This window comes from Nycticebus coucang, chromosome 12 (genome assembly GCF_027406575.1).
Source record: "Nycticebus coucang isolate mNycCou1 chromosome 12, mNycCou1.pri, whole genome shotgun sequence".
Taxonomy (NCBI): domain Eukaryota; kingdom Metazoa; phylum Chordata; class Mammalia; order Primates; family Lorisidae; genus Nycticebus; species Nycticebus coucang.
The window spans coordinates 84,257,423-84,272,455 of record NC_069791.1 but is presented as its reverse complement, the minus strand read 5'-3'; the positions used below and the strand labels follow the sequence as shown (position 1 = coordinate 84,272,455).

Here is a 15,033-nt window from a genome sequence, read left to right as displayed (position 1 = left end):
ACACTGGGGCATGAGACCTGGAAGCAGGGCAGCTGCTCTGCCACCATGGAGAAAGTGGGTTTCCAGGGAAACTACCTTGTAGGCTCCAAGCAAGAGGCCAGCTCATGAGCAGAGACAGAAATATGGATGCCTGGTGACACTGCTGCAATTACCAGACACAGCCTCTCCTGACAGCCCCTCAGGCCAAGTCCTTCCTTGTTCTAGCTGGTCTGAATTGGCCTAGCTGTCACAAATGAAGGGTCCTGACTGACATTGGGGCGGAGAGGCAGGAAGTTGGAATTCTAACAGTGCAACAAGAGTGAGGACCAAGAAAGTGCAGGGAGTGGGACTGGGCGCTGCAGAGATTTAAGAGGCTGCCAAGGCCTAAGGCTGGGCAGGAAGGGTAGGAGACCAGAGGGGAGGATGTGCAGCAAAGGAGGCACAGCCAGAGGAAGGAAGCGCTGTACCCTAAGCAGTGGGGCAGGCGCCCACCATGGGTCCCTACAGTCATCCTGGAGCAGGAGCTGGACAGGACTTCATGATGACTGAGTGCAAGAGGGCCGGAAGGAGGTGGCATCTAGACTGCAGCTGAAATGTCACTGGCTGCTAGTGACATTTCAGGCCAGGGGAGAGTCCAGACTGCGGGAGCTGGACAGGCCAAGGCCAAGACTCATAACTCCAGGCTCAGTGATGGCTAGGTCCTGACAAGACAACTGACCTAAGCTGGGACTGAAGACAGAGCCAGTTCGGGCTATAGTGTCTCAGTGAAAAGCCCACTGACCTGCAAGGGGCACTCTGTGAGCTTTGCCTACCGGAGCCCAAACCAACAGTTCTGAGTTACCACTGGAACTCCAGGAAAGAAGGAAAGGCCAGGATGCAGGGCCTAAGGATAGAGACTACACCCAGAGGTTGCAGCAACTTATAACGCTTTTATTCCTAAGCTGTTAATAACAAATACAAAGAACAAGGGAGGTAATTCTGTGTAAACTGTGAAATATTGATGCCCTCTCCCAGGCAGGGCTGAGTGGTCAGGCTGTCCCAGGCACATAGCGGCTAATGATGCCTGGACCGCAAGGACTTCTTGCTCGATTTGGAGGTACCAGCTTCCCTCTCCTTCTCAGGGTTGAAGACTTCTGTATACAGAAAAGGCAAGGAAGACACAGTGAATACCAGGTGCTGGTGGCACAGGGACACAGCTCAAGTCGACAGCTATGTCTCCTGTGCCCAAAACTCTGCTTATGGTCCTACGTCCATAATGCTTTTCACTGCTACCCTCCTCCCCAGCCGGCGAGGAAGATAGAATTAACTCCGATTCACAGAAGAACAAGCTGAGGTACCTGTAGACAATGCTTTCAGACACCCCCTCTGGAGATGGCTACCAGACAATGCTCATTTGAGTTAGAATTTCTACTGTGTTTTAAAGAGCCCCTAGGAATGGTGCAAGTCAGCCTTTACACTTCTTTCAGTGGGACTGGGCTGCTGAGAGACCCCTGCATTCGAGGAGCCTTTCACTGTACTCCCTGTCTCCCAGGGCTTCCCCACATCCAGGTGATGAGCTCTGCCCCTCCTATTAGCCCACAGGGACCACACACCTGGTATGTCATGGGGCCAGTAGTCATTGCAGTGAGGGCAGCGCGGCTCAGAATTTGACTGGAAATACTTGGCCACACAAGGCAGGTGCATCTTGATCCCGCAGGTTTCACAGCTCTGACCCTGAAACAAGAAGGACTGAGTATGGAGTTGTGCACACCTGCCCATTTCAGAAAGCTCCAGGACAGCTGCAAGGAAACGACCAGCAGGCGGCAGCTGTGTCCTCCAGGCCCAGATTAATACTGATAATACAACCCAGGTCCTTAGTACCGTGGCTTTCACTAACAAATGACTAAGTAGAAGCTGCAGGCTCACAAGGCTGCCTCTGCAGCCCTCGGGCTCCTGTCCTCAGATCCTACAGGTGGCAGTGTAGACAGACAACCTTTTCAGGAGGCAATTTGGCAACATGGCTCAAAAATGTTTTTAAAAAATAATATACAGGGCGGCGCCTGTGGCTCAGTTGGTGAGGCGCCGGCCCCATGTACCGAGGGTGGCGGGTTCAGGCCCGGCCCCGGCCAAACTGCAGCCAAAAAATAGCTGGGCGTTGTGGCGAGCGCCTGTAGTCCCAGCTACTCGGGGGGCTGAGGCAAGAGAATCACTTAAGCCCAGGAGTTGGAGGTTGCTGTGAGCTGTGTGAGGCCACGGCACTCTGCCGAGGGCCATGGAGTGGGACTCTGTCTCTACAAAAAAAAAAAATAATAATAATATACACTTTGTCCCAGAAATTTTACTTGTAGGAATTCAACCAAGAATAGTCACCAGGTACCCAATGACACATGTGCAAAGAGGCCCACCATAGCTACTACAATTAAAAAAGGGGAAAAAAAATTATAAAACTATAAAAACCTAAAAGGACACATAAATGTCCAGCACTGGCTCAATGGCTGTAAAGCCTACAAACCATCAATGTAAAACAGATGACTTAGGAAAACAACAATTGACACATAAAAGATATTCACCACAATCACACAAAAGACTCAGGAGAGCCTTTCTGGAGAAAAGTAAGTTAGAGCCCTTAGGCTTAGAAGACTGGAGCCTAGGAGTTGAAAAGATGGCAAATCTATGTGGGCAGAGCAGGAGAGGTGCACCCCCCCGCCCCGGCTACATCCGGGGAGAGTATCTCCATCAGCCCTGACTGGAGGATGTCCCAGCAGTGTCAGAAGGCTGCGCCCAGAGAGAATTCTGGAAAGTACCACACAGCCCTGGGAAGCCGGACGGGCTATGAGGTGCACTCCCTTACCCCGGCCACATGAATACCTGGATGAGGAGGCTGTGGCAGATGTTGCAGATCTTCACGGCATCAGGGTATGTCTCCCGGATGTACTGCTCCATCTCCAGGATGGCCCGGGTGTGCAGGGTAAACTCCCCTTCCTTCTATAGGTACAGAATGGGAAGCGGCCACCTCAGCCAGGCCCTCTCCCCATGAAGTACCCCTCTGCCATCCCACAGCCCAAAGCCCAGGCAGACACAAAGGTCTGGATGCTCTTTGCACTGCAGGTTTCCACCAGCCACAGCCAACCAGAGTGAACCATGTGCCCTTGCAGAGGCTCAGCAAGGAAAACTGTGACAAAGACCTAAAGGGCAGCAGAGGTGAAGCCCCCACCCCACCCCTGCACTTTCTCAGCACCTTGTGTCTTCAGACATGATCATTCTGTCTGTGCAAATGCCCCATGTGAGGCACAGTCCTCCTGCAGGTGAGGACACTGAGACCCACAAAGGGGACAGTTTCCTAGCAAGCAAACACACTGCTTCTTTGCCATCAGCCACCTCCACCCCACTCCCCAAAGTAACCTCCCAGCACTGCTGCCTGGAGCCTCTGCAGGGACCATCTAAGGTCACTTCCAGCCACATCACTTTACAGACCTCAGAAGCTGGAAGGAGTCTACAGAAGCAAAGCTGGGTCTCCCAACTCCCACCTCAAGGCACAGTCCATACATGTAGCCTAGAAACCCCGGGAGAGCCAGGAAGCACACCAACAGTGCAGCTGCCCCACCACCCCAGCTGCTAAGACACAGGATGGAGACCCGTGTGGAGGTCAATGTCATGGGAACTCACAAAAGTCAATTCTTTCTCATCAGAGGCAGTCAGTGGACTGGGCTGTGACCTGTTAGCCGCTGTTGTTACTATCTGATCCTCCCCACTAGGGGGTGCCAGTGTGGGGGTCAGGGACTGGACACAGGCATGCTGGCTGAGAAGCCTGTGGGGGTCGGGCTTGGAGGGAGAGGGCTCAGGTCTGGCCATGGGACAGCACCATGGAGAATAGATGCTTATGGAGTCTCCCGGAGTGCTCACCATCTTTTCTGTTATTTTATAATTTTTACAATAAGCAAGAGCTTATTGTAAAATTTTTTTTTTTTTCTGTACCAGAATATTTACTGCAGCCCAATTCATAATTGCTAAGTCATGGAAGAAGCCCAAGTGCCCATCGACCCATGAATGGACTAGCAAATTGTGGAACATGTATACCATGGAATATTATGCAGCCTTAAAGAAAGATGGAGACTTTACCTCTTTCATGTTTACATGGATGGAGCTGGAACATATTCTTTTTAGCAAAGTATCTCAGGAATGGATGAAAAAGTATCCAATGTACTCAGCCCTACTATGAAGCTGAATTATAGCTTTCACATGAAGGCTATAACCCAACTATAGCACAAGACTATGAGGAAAGGGCCATAGAAGGGGAAGGGAGGAGGGAGGTTAAGATGGAGGGAGGGTAATAGGTGGGGCCACACCTATGGTGCATCTTAGAATGGGTACAGGCAAAACTTATTAAAGGCAGAATACAAATGTCTACATACAATAACTAAGAAAATGCCATGAAGGTTACGCTGAACAGTCTGATGAGAATATTTCAGATTGTATATGAAACTAGCACATTGTACCCCTTGATTGCACTAATGTACACAGCTATGATTTAACAATAAAAATAAATAAATAAATGAGGATGCAATATCCTAAACAACATGTTAACAAGTTGAATTAAAAATTAATGTTTAAGTAATGTTAATTAATGTTAAGTAATTAAGTAATACTTTGAAGTATTACTTCAAATAGTACTTTGAAGTATTTCTTCTTTTTCTATTGTCTTTAAGATTTGGCATGATCTGTTTTTCAAAATTATTTTTTACTTTTATTTATAAATAGTAGTTATTTTTGAGACTTAAAAAAATGTAAGAAGTTAACTGATGACTCCATACTGAATCTCAGAGTCAAAGTATTCTATAGTAGACGTACTCTAATTTGACAATGTGAATGTTACTTTCTTTGCATTATTATTATTTTTATCATTGCTTAATATTTTGACGTAGCAATTGTCTGATTCCTTTTCTGAATGTATTTATGTTCGTACCTTCTTTACGAGGTTTTTGTTTCTAGTTCTTATTTTAAACATTGTTATTGTTGTTAAAATTTAAGCCTTTTTAATTTTGTGAAGGCAAAAAAATGGAAACCTAGTAAACACATGTATATGCAAAAATAAAAATAAAAATAAATTTAATAATTATCTTTAAAACTTCACGGCATGCTGGTTGAAAATCGCTGTTGTAGAGGCCCTTCTGTCATCCTTCCCACAGGTGATGCCTGTCCCTCCCCTGTGCTTCTCAAGGAGCTGGGCTCTTCCTCAGTAGGGCCCCTGTGCCGTTCACTGCACTCCCGCCCGGCCTTTTACATGGTCACGTGCTTGCTAGTCATCCTCAGATCTATTTTAACATCACTGCTCATTGGACTCTTTTCATTTCAACCACCTAAATTGTTAGATCTTAAGTTTTTCCTTTTCTTTAGTCTGTACTTACTATCATGACTGTCATTTTATAGTTGTTTGTATTAACCATCTATGTAATATCGTGGTGAGCTCTCTAGACGGTAAACTTCATGGGACACCAGACTGTGCTTGACGAGCCACCGTTGCACTGGTGTGGTGGTGCCTATGAACATCGTAAGCATTCACTCAACGGATACTGGTTGAGAAATAGATGGTTAGGTGTGATGATTAATTTTATGAGTCAACTCACTTAAGCCATGGTGTCCAGATGTTAGGCCAAACCCTATTCTGGGAGTGCAGGTGAGGGGATTTTTGGATGAGATGTAGGAATTGAGTCCATCAGATAGCTCTTCCCAGTGTGGGCAAGGCTCGTCTAACCAGATGAGGAACCACAGAGAGTGGAAAGGCAGAGTTAGAGGACTCCTCCTGCGCCATTGTCTGCAATCTGTTTTCTCACTAAAATATTGTCTCTTCCTGCGCCTTGAGCCTACTTACTGACTTTTAGCTGGGAACCACACTGTTGGCTGCTAGACTGCTACCATGGGACGTGTTGCCTTCATACTCATATGAGCCGACTATAATCTCTCTTATGATAAATCTCCTGTTATACACACACATATGTCCTGTCTCTCTGGAGAACGCTCACCAATGCAGGCAGATTGCTTCACAAGCTCCCATGAAGTGACAGTGAAAGGAGGCAGAGAATGTTTCTGTGTCTCCCCTGGGTGTGGAGCAGGAAAGCCAACCTGTTGTGTGTCTGGGAAATGGCACATGCGTCTACTGTGAGTCCCACGACACATTTTGTGCCCAAGGCCTGTTTGGAAAGCTGGGGGAGCCTGCAGACTCCTTAAGGCAGTGGCAGTTCTCCACTGCTTTTGTCCTCCTCATGGGGTCTAGAAGTCTTTCGCTTACTCCCCATGTCCCCGAAGGGATGTTCATGGGCAGATCCCACCAGCCAGAGATGCCTGGAGTCTTCTCTCCCCAGCCTCACTGTGCCCAGGTGCAAGGAAGCTGTTACTCAGCCTTCATCTTGCTCTTCCTCCTAATTTTCTGCCTCTGTGAAATCGAAGGTTTCTGCAGCTCTGAGAGGGGTTGCTAGTCAGAAAGACGTCTCACGCCTCCATGGCAGGTTGGAGAAGTCAGGTCCTGCTCCTTGCCCTGGAGGTTCTGTGGGCGCCGTCCCAGCCAGCTCCGGCAGCCAACCCGGGAGTTCTAGTGGTATCAGTGATGACTGCGTCTTCTCATGTGACTGTAAGGAGTTTCCTCCCACCCTCGACCTTCATTCTGATGACTTATTGTAAAATTTCTGACAGCTAGACGACCCCCCCCCCCAACCCCCGTTCCTGCCTCCATCCCCACTGTGGTACATGGAGGAGTGGTGTGTTTCTGTGACCTGGGCTCAAAGTGCATTCACTGAAAGCCACCAATATAGGATCAGTTAACCACCAGAGGGAGACACAAACAGGTGGGTGTGGAGTCAGGGAGATGAGACAGACTGGGGAGTCAGAGAGGGCAGACTGCCATGGGCTTCAGGAGGGTAAGGAGGCTAGAAGCACCAGACACTGGTGTCCTGCAGCGTGGCTGTCACTGTGTGGACAGGGGCTTTGTGCCCTTTCAAATGCTGTGTGGCTATTACCTTCTCAAAAGCTCCTAAATCCACTGTGGACTCCATCCCTATGGCCACCACTCTATTCCACTCTCACCTCCCCCTTTTCTCCCTGAGACCCCTCTCCACCAGCACATGACCTCTACAGGACAAGACCAGCCCTATCACCTTGCCTAAACCCTCCAGGACTTCCCACTATCCTTGGGACTTGAAGAGCCAAGAGCCAAGTCCCTAGCGTGCCATCTCACGGGCTCACATTAGCCACTCCGCCCATGGTTGTTGTGATCAAGGAGCTGAGCATACTGTGCTCTAGCCATAGGGACTTTGCACAGCCTGACCATCCTCCCCAGGAACAGCTCCAGCTAACTCTTAGACAGCCTTCAGCTTGACTGTTACTTCCTCAGCTGAGGGCTGGTTCCTCTGTTGGAGCTGACATAAAACCATGCTTCCCTTCCAGCTGTAAGCCTGTTAGTGTGTGACTGACCTCGGGCTCCCCCAGAAGGCTACAAGTGCTATCAGAGCAGCTACTAGGTCTGGATTTGCTCACTCATGTGTGCCCAGTGTCTAGTGTGGTGCCCAATACTTGGGAGTGCCGTGATAAACATCTGAGGGAAGATTAAGGAGCCCCTGCACCGATTCCAAGGAGGAATGCCCAATGCTCTGGTGAACAAGTTTAGATCAGACTTGAGCCACATTTACCAAACCCCTGCATATACCTGAAACTGTGCCTAATGATTATAGTTCATGACCCCACTCAGTCCTCTGCGGCTCATCAGGGGAGGGGCCTAATTTTCAAAGACAATCAGTCTCAAGTGGTCTTCCAGGCCTGTCAACAACACAAGGCTGGAGAGGCACAGCCCCTGGGATGTGAGGCGATGTGGCCAGTCAGTGGATGCCTGAGCTCTGATGAGCCATGCTCTATCTCAAAGGTCTTCCCCATGACCCAACCACCCTCCACCCCAGGGCCTCCTCGCATACCAACAGTTGCCTCAGCCTTTCTGTGCCGAGACATAGTCTCCCCAGGCATGAAGTGGGGTGACGCACTACTTGGAATGACCCTGGTCAGTGGGCACCTAGCAAGTCTCATTCTGAGAGGCTGAGGATCAGACTCTGAAACATGGTCCCCCTGACTGAGGTGCTGCCCCACAAGACAGCTTGTCAGGGGGCCAGCCAGCACCCCATCCCACAGTCTTTGGCGGTTCTTCCAAAGTGCCACCAACCTTACAGCAACTTTCACCAGGCCATCCAGGTCAAAAAGCATTGGGCCTTCACAAAAAATACCTGGGAGCAGCTAATAACCTCACCTTCAGGTGAGAAACAGTCTTGGAGACCAGCAGTCACTTGCCATGGGTACAGGAGAATCTGGAGGTATCTCTCAGCCCCAGCCCCTTCCCACCAGGTTTATTCCTCTGTCCACATGAGGGTCCCCCAGAGCCAGACAGGCAGTAAGAGGAGTCCTATATGCTATCTGTCACAAGGGCTACAATACCCACACCCGCAGCAGCTCAAAGAGCCTCTGGTCCACTCTCTTTGGAGAGCCGCCCTGAAGAAGGCAGTGCCAGCACCTCCATTTTACTGAGGAAGGCACAGAGGGCAAGGCCTAGATCCAAAGCTCAGTCCAACAGCCTCTAGAGGTGGGGTCTTTCTTCTCTATCTCCTGCCTCTTCAGGCAGCAAAAGGCTGGCAAACAAAAAGTCTAATGCTAAAGTCAGGCACACGCCCTGTGAATCATACATGATGGTGTCAGCATATGCTAGATAAGCGTACTAAGTTATGAGTGCAAAGGGCTATGAACTGGGATGCCAGAGCCCTTAGCTCTAAAAGCAGGATAATGGTGACATCAAGGGGTTTCTTTATGCTAATCTTCCTATAATGAGTATTTCTTATATCATTTTTCTGCGAGCCTTAAATTCTGGCCCTCTGGAACCTCATCCACCTGTCTGGGCATCCATTCAGCAGGCCTCTACTGAGCACTGACAGTGCTAGGCTACATCTGCAACAGGGGCCAACGATGAAGTTGCTGTAACCCCTACTCTGAAGAAACTCGACCTGAAGAGATTGTACCAGGAGAGACAGCAGTCAGTTATGACTTAAGCCACCTGAGACCATTCTATAAACCCATGACAAAGCCATCAATGGGAAGCTGCAGTCCCCAGACCAGAGCCTAAGCTTGGTTCTGCCACTCTCAGGCTATTGGACATCACACAAACCACTAAGCTGCAGTCTGTGACCTAAAAACTGAGCTATGCACTTATCTCTGGGCAGCATGGACTCAAGGAGAGGATACACATGAACATGCCTAGAAGATCTGGGCACTCAGCAGGAGCCCCCAGATCTGCCTTCATTCATCCCCAGGGACCTCTCTAGTACTTCCCCCCATCAGGGACCCCAAGAACTGAATGCAGGTCAGTTTGCTGGGGTGAGAAATCAGCAACTCAGAGCATAAACTATGACAGCCCAGAGGCAGTCTCCCCGAAAAGGAAGTGAATAATCTCTTTAGCCACAGGCAGCAGGCTCTGACCAGAAGTCTAACCACCAAGTGAGGAAGTAGAGGCAGACTTGAGCACGTCCTGAACAGACACAGCTGGGAAGGGGAGACAGCTATGGTAAACGTGGCCAATACCACGCTGTCAGTCCCATGCTTCTCAAAAGCAGTGGTGCCTTTTGTGGAAAAAGAACTGAAACATTTGTTTTGCTCCAATCAGCAGGACTAGACACAAAGTGGGCAGCTTCTAGAAACTAAACCTGCACTTGGGTCCTTTCCTTAGATTCCCACTGCCCCCTCCTAACATGTGTCTACATTTCTTCTTTGCTCCTTAAGGGTCACTGCCTAAAGGAAAAGAACCCAGAGCACTGGCCCTGAGTAACACTCTGCTGATAGTAACAGCAATTTCTTAGCCAGCCTCCTCAAGTGCCAGGCTGCCAGTGCTAAGCACTTTACTGCACTGCCTCCTTCCTGCTCCACCTACCAATGCCCAGAAACAGAGATACTGTCACCTGCCTCTTACAGACAAGGAATTCAAGGTCACCTGGCTCGGGGCTCAGACAACTACAGCTAACTCACGGTCTATAGGCCAGAGGCTCAATCCCAGAACCCAAATGTCTGGGCATAGCTCCTGGCTCTGCCACTTCTGACTGCAGCACCTTCGACAGCTTGAATGAGTAAACAGGGGTGGGGTCTAAATCTTCCTGCCAGGTCAGTAACACATTAATGCAGCCAATGCCCAAGAGGGCCAGCCTGGCTCCACAGACAGGAGGAGAAGACAAACATGGTTTTGGAGGAAAGTTGTATTCACTATGAAAAGTACATGGGGCTAGGGGAACCATCAAAGTACCTCAATCAGCCATTTGTTCTGCACAAACTTCTGCAGCACTTGCTCAGCTTCCTTCTTCCTCATCTTCTTGCCTTTAAGTTGATCAACCAGGTTCAAAATGTTTGTGGAAGATGCAAAGCCAGTTTCTGAATCAATTATCAGTTCTAACTAGAAGAAACAACAGGTAATGTATTCATTTATTAAATTGGCAAAACCACCACCACCCCTTTTTTTTTGAGACAGAGTCTCATTTTATCGCCCTCAGTAGAGTGCTATGGTGTTACAGCTCACAGCAACCTCCAATTCTCTTGCCTCAGCCTCCGGAGTAGCTGGGACTACAGGCGCCTGCCACAATGCCTGGCTATTTTTTTGTTGCAGTTTGTCTGGGTCCGGGTTCAAACCCACCACCCTCGGTATATGGGGCTGGTGCCCTACCCACTGAGCCACAGGCCCCACCTGGCAAAACCACCTTTTAAGAGATAACACCCATAACGAGGTAACACCCATAACGAGATAACACCCATAAGAGATAACGCAGGATGCAGTAACACTACTCAGATCACAGACAGAACAGCACACACACTTCCTCCAAAACAGCTTACCAATGTGCACTGAAAGCCACACACATGGCTCGGCGCCTGTAGCTCAAGTGGCTAAGGCGCCAGCCACATACACCGAAGCTGGTGGGTTCGAATCCAGCCCGGGCCCGCCAAACAATGACGGCTGCAACCAAAAAAAAAAAAAAAAAAATAGACAGGCGTTGTGAAAGCCACACACGCGTGTGTTCAGACTCAAAAGTCACTGCCGTAAGGTTATGCCATAAAATCTTAATGTCCAAAAATCAAGGATGGCTTGACACCATAGCTCAGTGAGTAGGGCACCAGCCACATACACCTAAGCTGGCGGGTTCGAGCCCAGCCCGGGCCTGCTAAACAACGACAACTGCACCCAAAAAATAGCCAGGCATTGTGGCAGCCATCCCGTAGTCCTAGCTACTTGGGAGGCTGAGGCAAGAGAATCGCTTAAACTCAATTTGTGATTGCTGTGAGCTGTGACGCCACAGCACTCTACTGAGGGCAACATAGTAAAACTCTGTCTCAAAAAAAAAAAACAAAAATCAAGAAGGACTGCCTCACCTCTCTTGCACCTCACCCCCACCTCCCTTTAAGCAGGGAGACTGAGAAATGAATGCTGAATAAATGAGGTAGCGCTCTCTTTACTCAGAGGTGGCCAGGTCATCAAGGCTAGTGTCAGTGGCAAGAAAGAGTCAGAAATGACAGGAGAGTAGAGCCAGGATGGCCCAGTAAGAGAGACAGTTCTACAGACTCTACAGAGGCAAACAGAACTGAGGACCAGACAAGCTCCTCAAAACTTCTGCCACCAGGGAAGACAGGTTTCCTGCAGAAATACAGATGTGTCGCTCACCCTGGAGCCTACTTCTCAACTGTGGCTGCTGGTAGCCCCAGGAGTTTTACAGGTAACCCAAATGGGTCTCTATCCTTAACACTTCTCCACACTTTTTCTTTTCATAGCCTCTATGTCTTATTCCAAATAAAAAACCATCTTCTCCTTATTAGTCCAGGATCTGGTCCTTAGATTTGACAGATCTGGAATAAGGCTGGAATGTCTGGATTATCTTTTACTGCCACAGTTACTGCATTGTATCTAGGCCAGAGAATCACTCTTAGCCAGGTGCTCAGTCACGTGAATGTGCACATGGTTAAAATGCAGATTCAGATCCAACCATCCGGGCTGGGCACCGAGATCCAAACTTTCTAATAAGCTCCAGGGAGTGCTGCTGCCATTCATTCCCAGATGGCACTTTGAGCAGCCAGGTAGAAGCACTTGTTACTACCGGGAGGCCCAGCTCTTGCTCATCCCACTACAGCTCATGCCTGGCCCAGACCTTCCTTACCAAGCAGCCTCCTCAGAGATCACCTGGTAGCTGTGAATTCCCAATGAGGTACCCAGTGACATCTCCTTGCAAAGGCCTGCCTCAGGCAACAATGGTGGCCTTTATCTCCCCAGTGACCCTTGAAAAATGAGTATCTCGAGAAGCCTGGCCAACATACTTACAGCTTTCCTAAAAAGATCCAGTTCATTCTCTGCAAAATCAGTGGCCATTTTGGAAATTGAAGTTGTGGCAAGATTCACCTAAAAGTAAGTGAGCACAATGGTTAGGCTGTGTCCTCATTTGCTGGCTAGTTAACACACTGCTGGCTCTCTCGTCCTCCAAGGCAACAAGCTCCTGCACCAGGCACTGCAGCCACAGGGATGGATCTGTGACCAGCCTTATGTCACAGACTTAGCTCAGCCAATACACCTGACTCTCAGAAATTTTAGAACAACAAAGGTTGTGTGGTACTTTTGAAACTCAGATAAATGTGGGAAATTTATCTGCATGCTAATGGAGCCTTGAATGCAAAAACCACCGAGAAGTCTGGAAGGGAAATCTGCTTTGCCTTGTGTAGGCGAGCATTTCCAGAGCCATTCGCCTGCTTAACACTTTTTCTACAGAATCAAGTTTAGGAAACCGTTAACTAAAGAGCTCATTTCTGAGTAAGGGCCTGGCTGAGAAGAGCCCAATGTTCTCAGATAGCCTGAGTGTTCACTAACCAAGGATGGGAACATTTCACTCAGATAAAACAACAGAAAGCCCCAAATGGGTCTCTATTCTTCACACTCTTCCACACTTTTTCTTTTCATAGCCTATGTCTTATTCCAAATTAAAAAGAAAACATTTTCTCCCTTTATTCCAAATATTCCACACATTTGGGATGACTTCTTTTCAAAGTACTATGAAAAAGCAAAATCAAACCAACACAAACACAGGCTGCCACATCTCAGGAAGCGACTCCACATAGGCAGTGACAAAAGCACTAAAGTCAGGCCGCGGTTCTTATCACCCCCACCTTGGTAACCCAAATGCTACCCCAGGTGTCAGAGGCTTGCTGCGCACCCAGAAAGGCGGGCCCCACCTCACAGCCCTGCCAGTCAGGGTGGCCCATACTCCTCACCATGGGCCTCGTCCGTCCATCATGTGCTCTGCCCTGGCTCCTCGCAAGTGCCACTAGAGGGCTCCGGCACTCACCAGCGCATAAATGGGTCTCCCGTCATCTTCTGTGAACCCTTTCTTTATCTCAATATACAAGGACTCCAAGACGCTGTTGATGTTGTTGATGAAGTCCTCCAACTTCTCCACGGTAGCATTGCCTGGATATAAACATGAAAAAAAAGGGATATGAGGGGCCTCATCAAAAAAACATAGCTTGTCTTAATCATTCTACCACAGCTGAACCCACAGGACAGCAACCCAGAAGCAGAAAAAGGCCACAGCCCTTTTGGGTGCCTGCCAGTATCGAGTGGCTTCTCTGTCCCGGGAGTACTTGAAGACAAGCACAGAAAGGCCCAGGAGATGGTATCTGGGATTGCTGAGGCTTCTGCGGTCTTCCTGTCTTTGCTCGGGGCCCCTGCCTACCTCCCACTGACTAGTCCTCAGTCAGCATCACTAGATGTGCTCAGAGCCTGTAAGCACCCCCACTGCATGCAAAACACACCCCAGCTCTTCTGCCTGCCCCAGTATTCCCACACGAAGTCCTCTGTCCCTGTACATCCTCACATCTTGGCTGTTATCCTATTCCTTTCTCCTTTAAGTCAGCATCCATTTACCTAACATATGCCAGACTGTGTGGGGGTGCAGAGTGAACAACCACCCCACCAGAGAAAGAGTGGCTCAGTCAGAGCCCTCACCACAAGAGAGGCCCTGCCCCAAGCACCTGCCATCTGGTAATCAGACCCTCCTCCCAGCAGCCTTCCCAGCATTGATAAAGAGGCTAAGAAGCAAACAAGTTGGCTGACACGCCCAGAGCCACTGGCAGGGCAGAGAGAGCATGAGCCCAGACAGCCTTGCTGTGACCTGTCCACCAGCCTGATCCTGCTAGCAGCAGGCAACAACTCAGGGGTTATTGTCGGGACCATCAGTCTGAGGAGAAGGCACCCACAGAGCCCAGAACTGCAGAGGCTCAGGGAAGGAAGAGGGCAGCAGAGGTGCAGTGGCAGTGGGGGAGGCTGACAACCACACAGGGCCCTGCGGCTGGGGTACAGCATGTCCTTCCTCTCGTGGGCAGTGGAAGCAGAAGAGGTCAGCTGTGTGTCATGGAATTACCCTTTTATACAGTGAAACTTTCCAAACCAAAAGTATGTCTTCACTTATTAAAATAATTAATTTCAAAAGATTCATGGCTTAGAAAATCACTCTGGAAAAAAACTGCAGAAAAAAATAGATAATATGGGGCGGCGCCTGTGGCTCAGTTGGTAAGGTGCTGGCCCCATATACCGAGGGTGGCGGGTTCAAACCCGGCCCCAGCTGAACTGCAACCAAAAAATAGCTGGGCGTTGTGGCGGGCGCCTGTAGTCCCAGCTACTGGGGAGGCTGAGGCAAGAGAATCGCTTAAGCCCAGGAGTTGGAGGTTGCTGTGAGCTGTGTGATGCCATGGCACTCTACTGAGGGCCATAAAGTGAGACTCTGTCTCTACAAAAAAAAAAAAAAAAAAATTGATAATATGATACCACTTACATGTAAAACCATAGAAGTGATAAAACAATACTTCAGGACCAAGACCTGGCAGGTCACCCATGAAGCTAATGACCAAGGCCACTGCTAGGAAGGGGACTAAAATGGGGGAAGCTGTGTCTCTGTTTGCCTTCTTACAGAAAGGAGGTATTTCCAAGCTACCTCCATAAACTATAGGTTAAAAAGATTTATAAAAACACAAAAGATT

The 15,033-nt window shown here is 49.1% G+C and overlaps 1 protein-coding gene across 5 annotated transcripts in view; it reads right to left on the bottom strand.

Moving 5' to 3' along the window:
* Positions 1–894: 894 nt before the first annotated feature.
* NSMCE1 (NSE1 homolog, SMC5-SMC6 complex component) overlaps positions 895–15,033 on the bottom strand; it is a 44,211-nt gene continuing 30,072 nt past the window's right edge. For 2 of the 5 annotated variants that reach the window (XM_053557103.1, XM_053557107.1), the window contains exons 3-7: positions 13,344–13,465; positions 12,329–12,406; positions 10,274–10,420; positions 2,827–2,943; positions 895–1,707 (exon numbers count right to left, since the gene is read on the bottom strand). In XM_053557103.1, coding sequence (XP_053413078.1) covers positions 1,408–1,707; positions 2,827–2,943; positions 10,274–10,420; positions 12,329–12,406; positions 13,344–13,465 — 764 coding nt within the window. In that variant the 3' untranslated portion in view covers positions 895–1,407. The remainder of the gene's footprint in view (positions 1,708–2,826; positions 2,944–10,273; positions 10,421–12,328; positions 12,407–13,343; positions 13,466–15,033) is intronic. The other 3 variants (XM_053557106.1, XM_053557108.1, XM_053557104.1) reach the window with 3 other exon arrangements.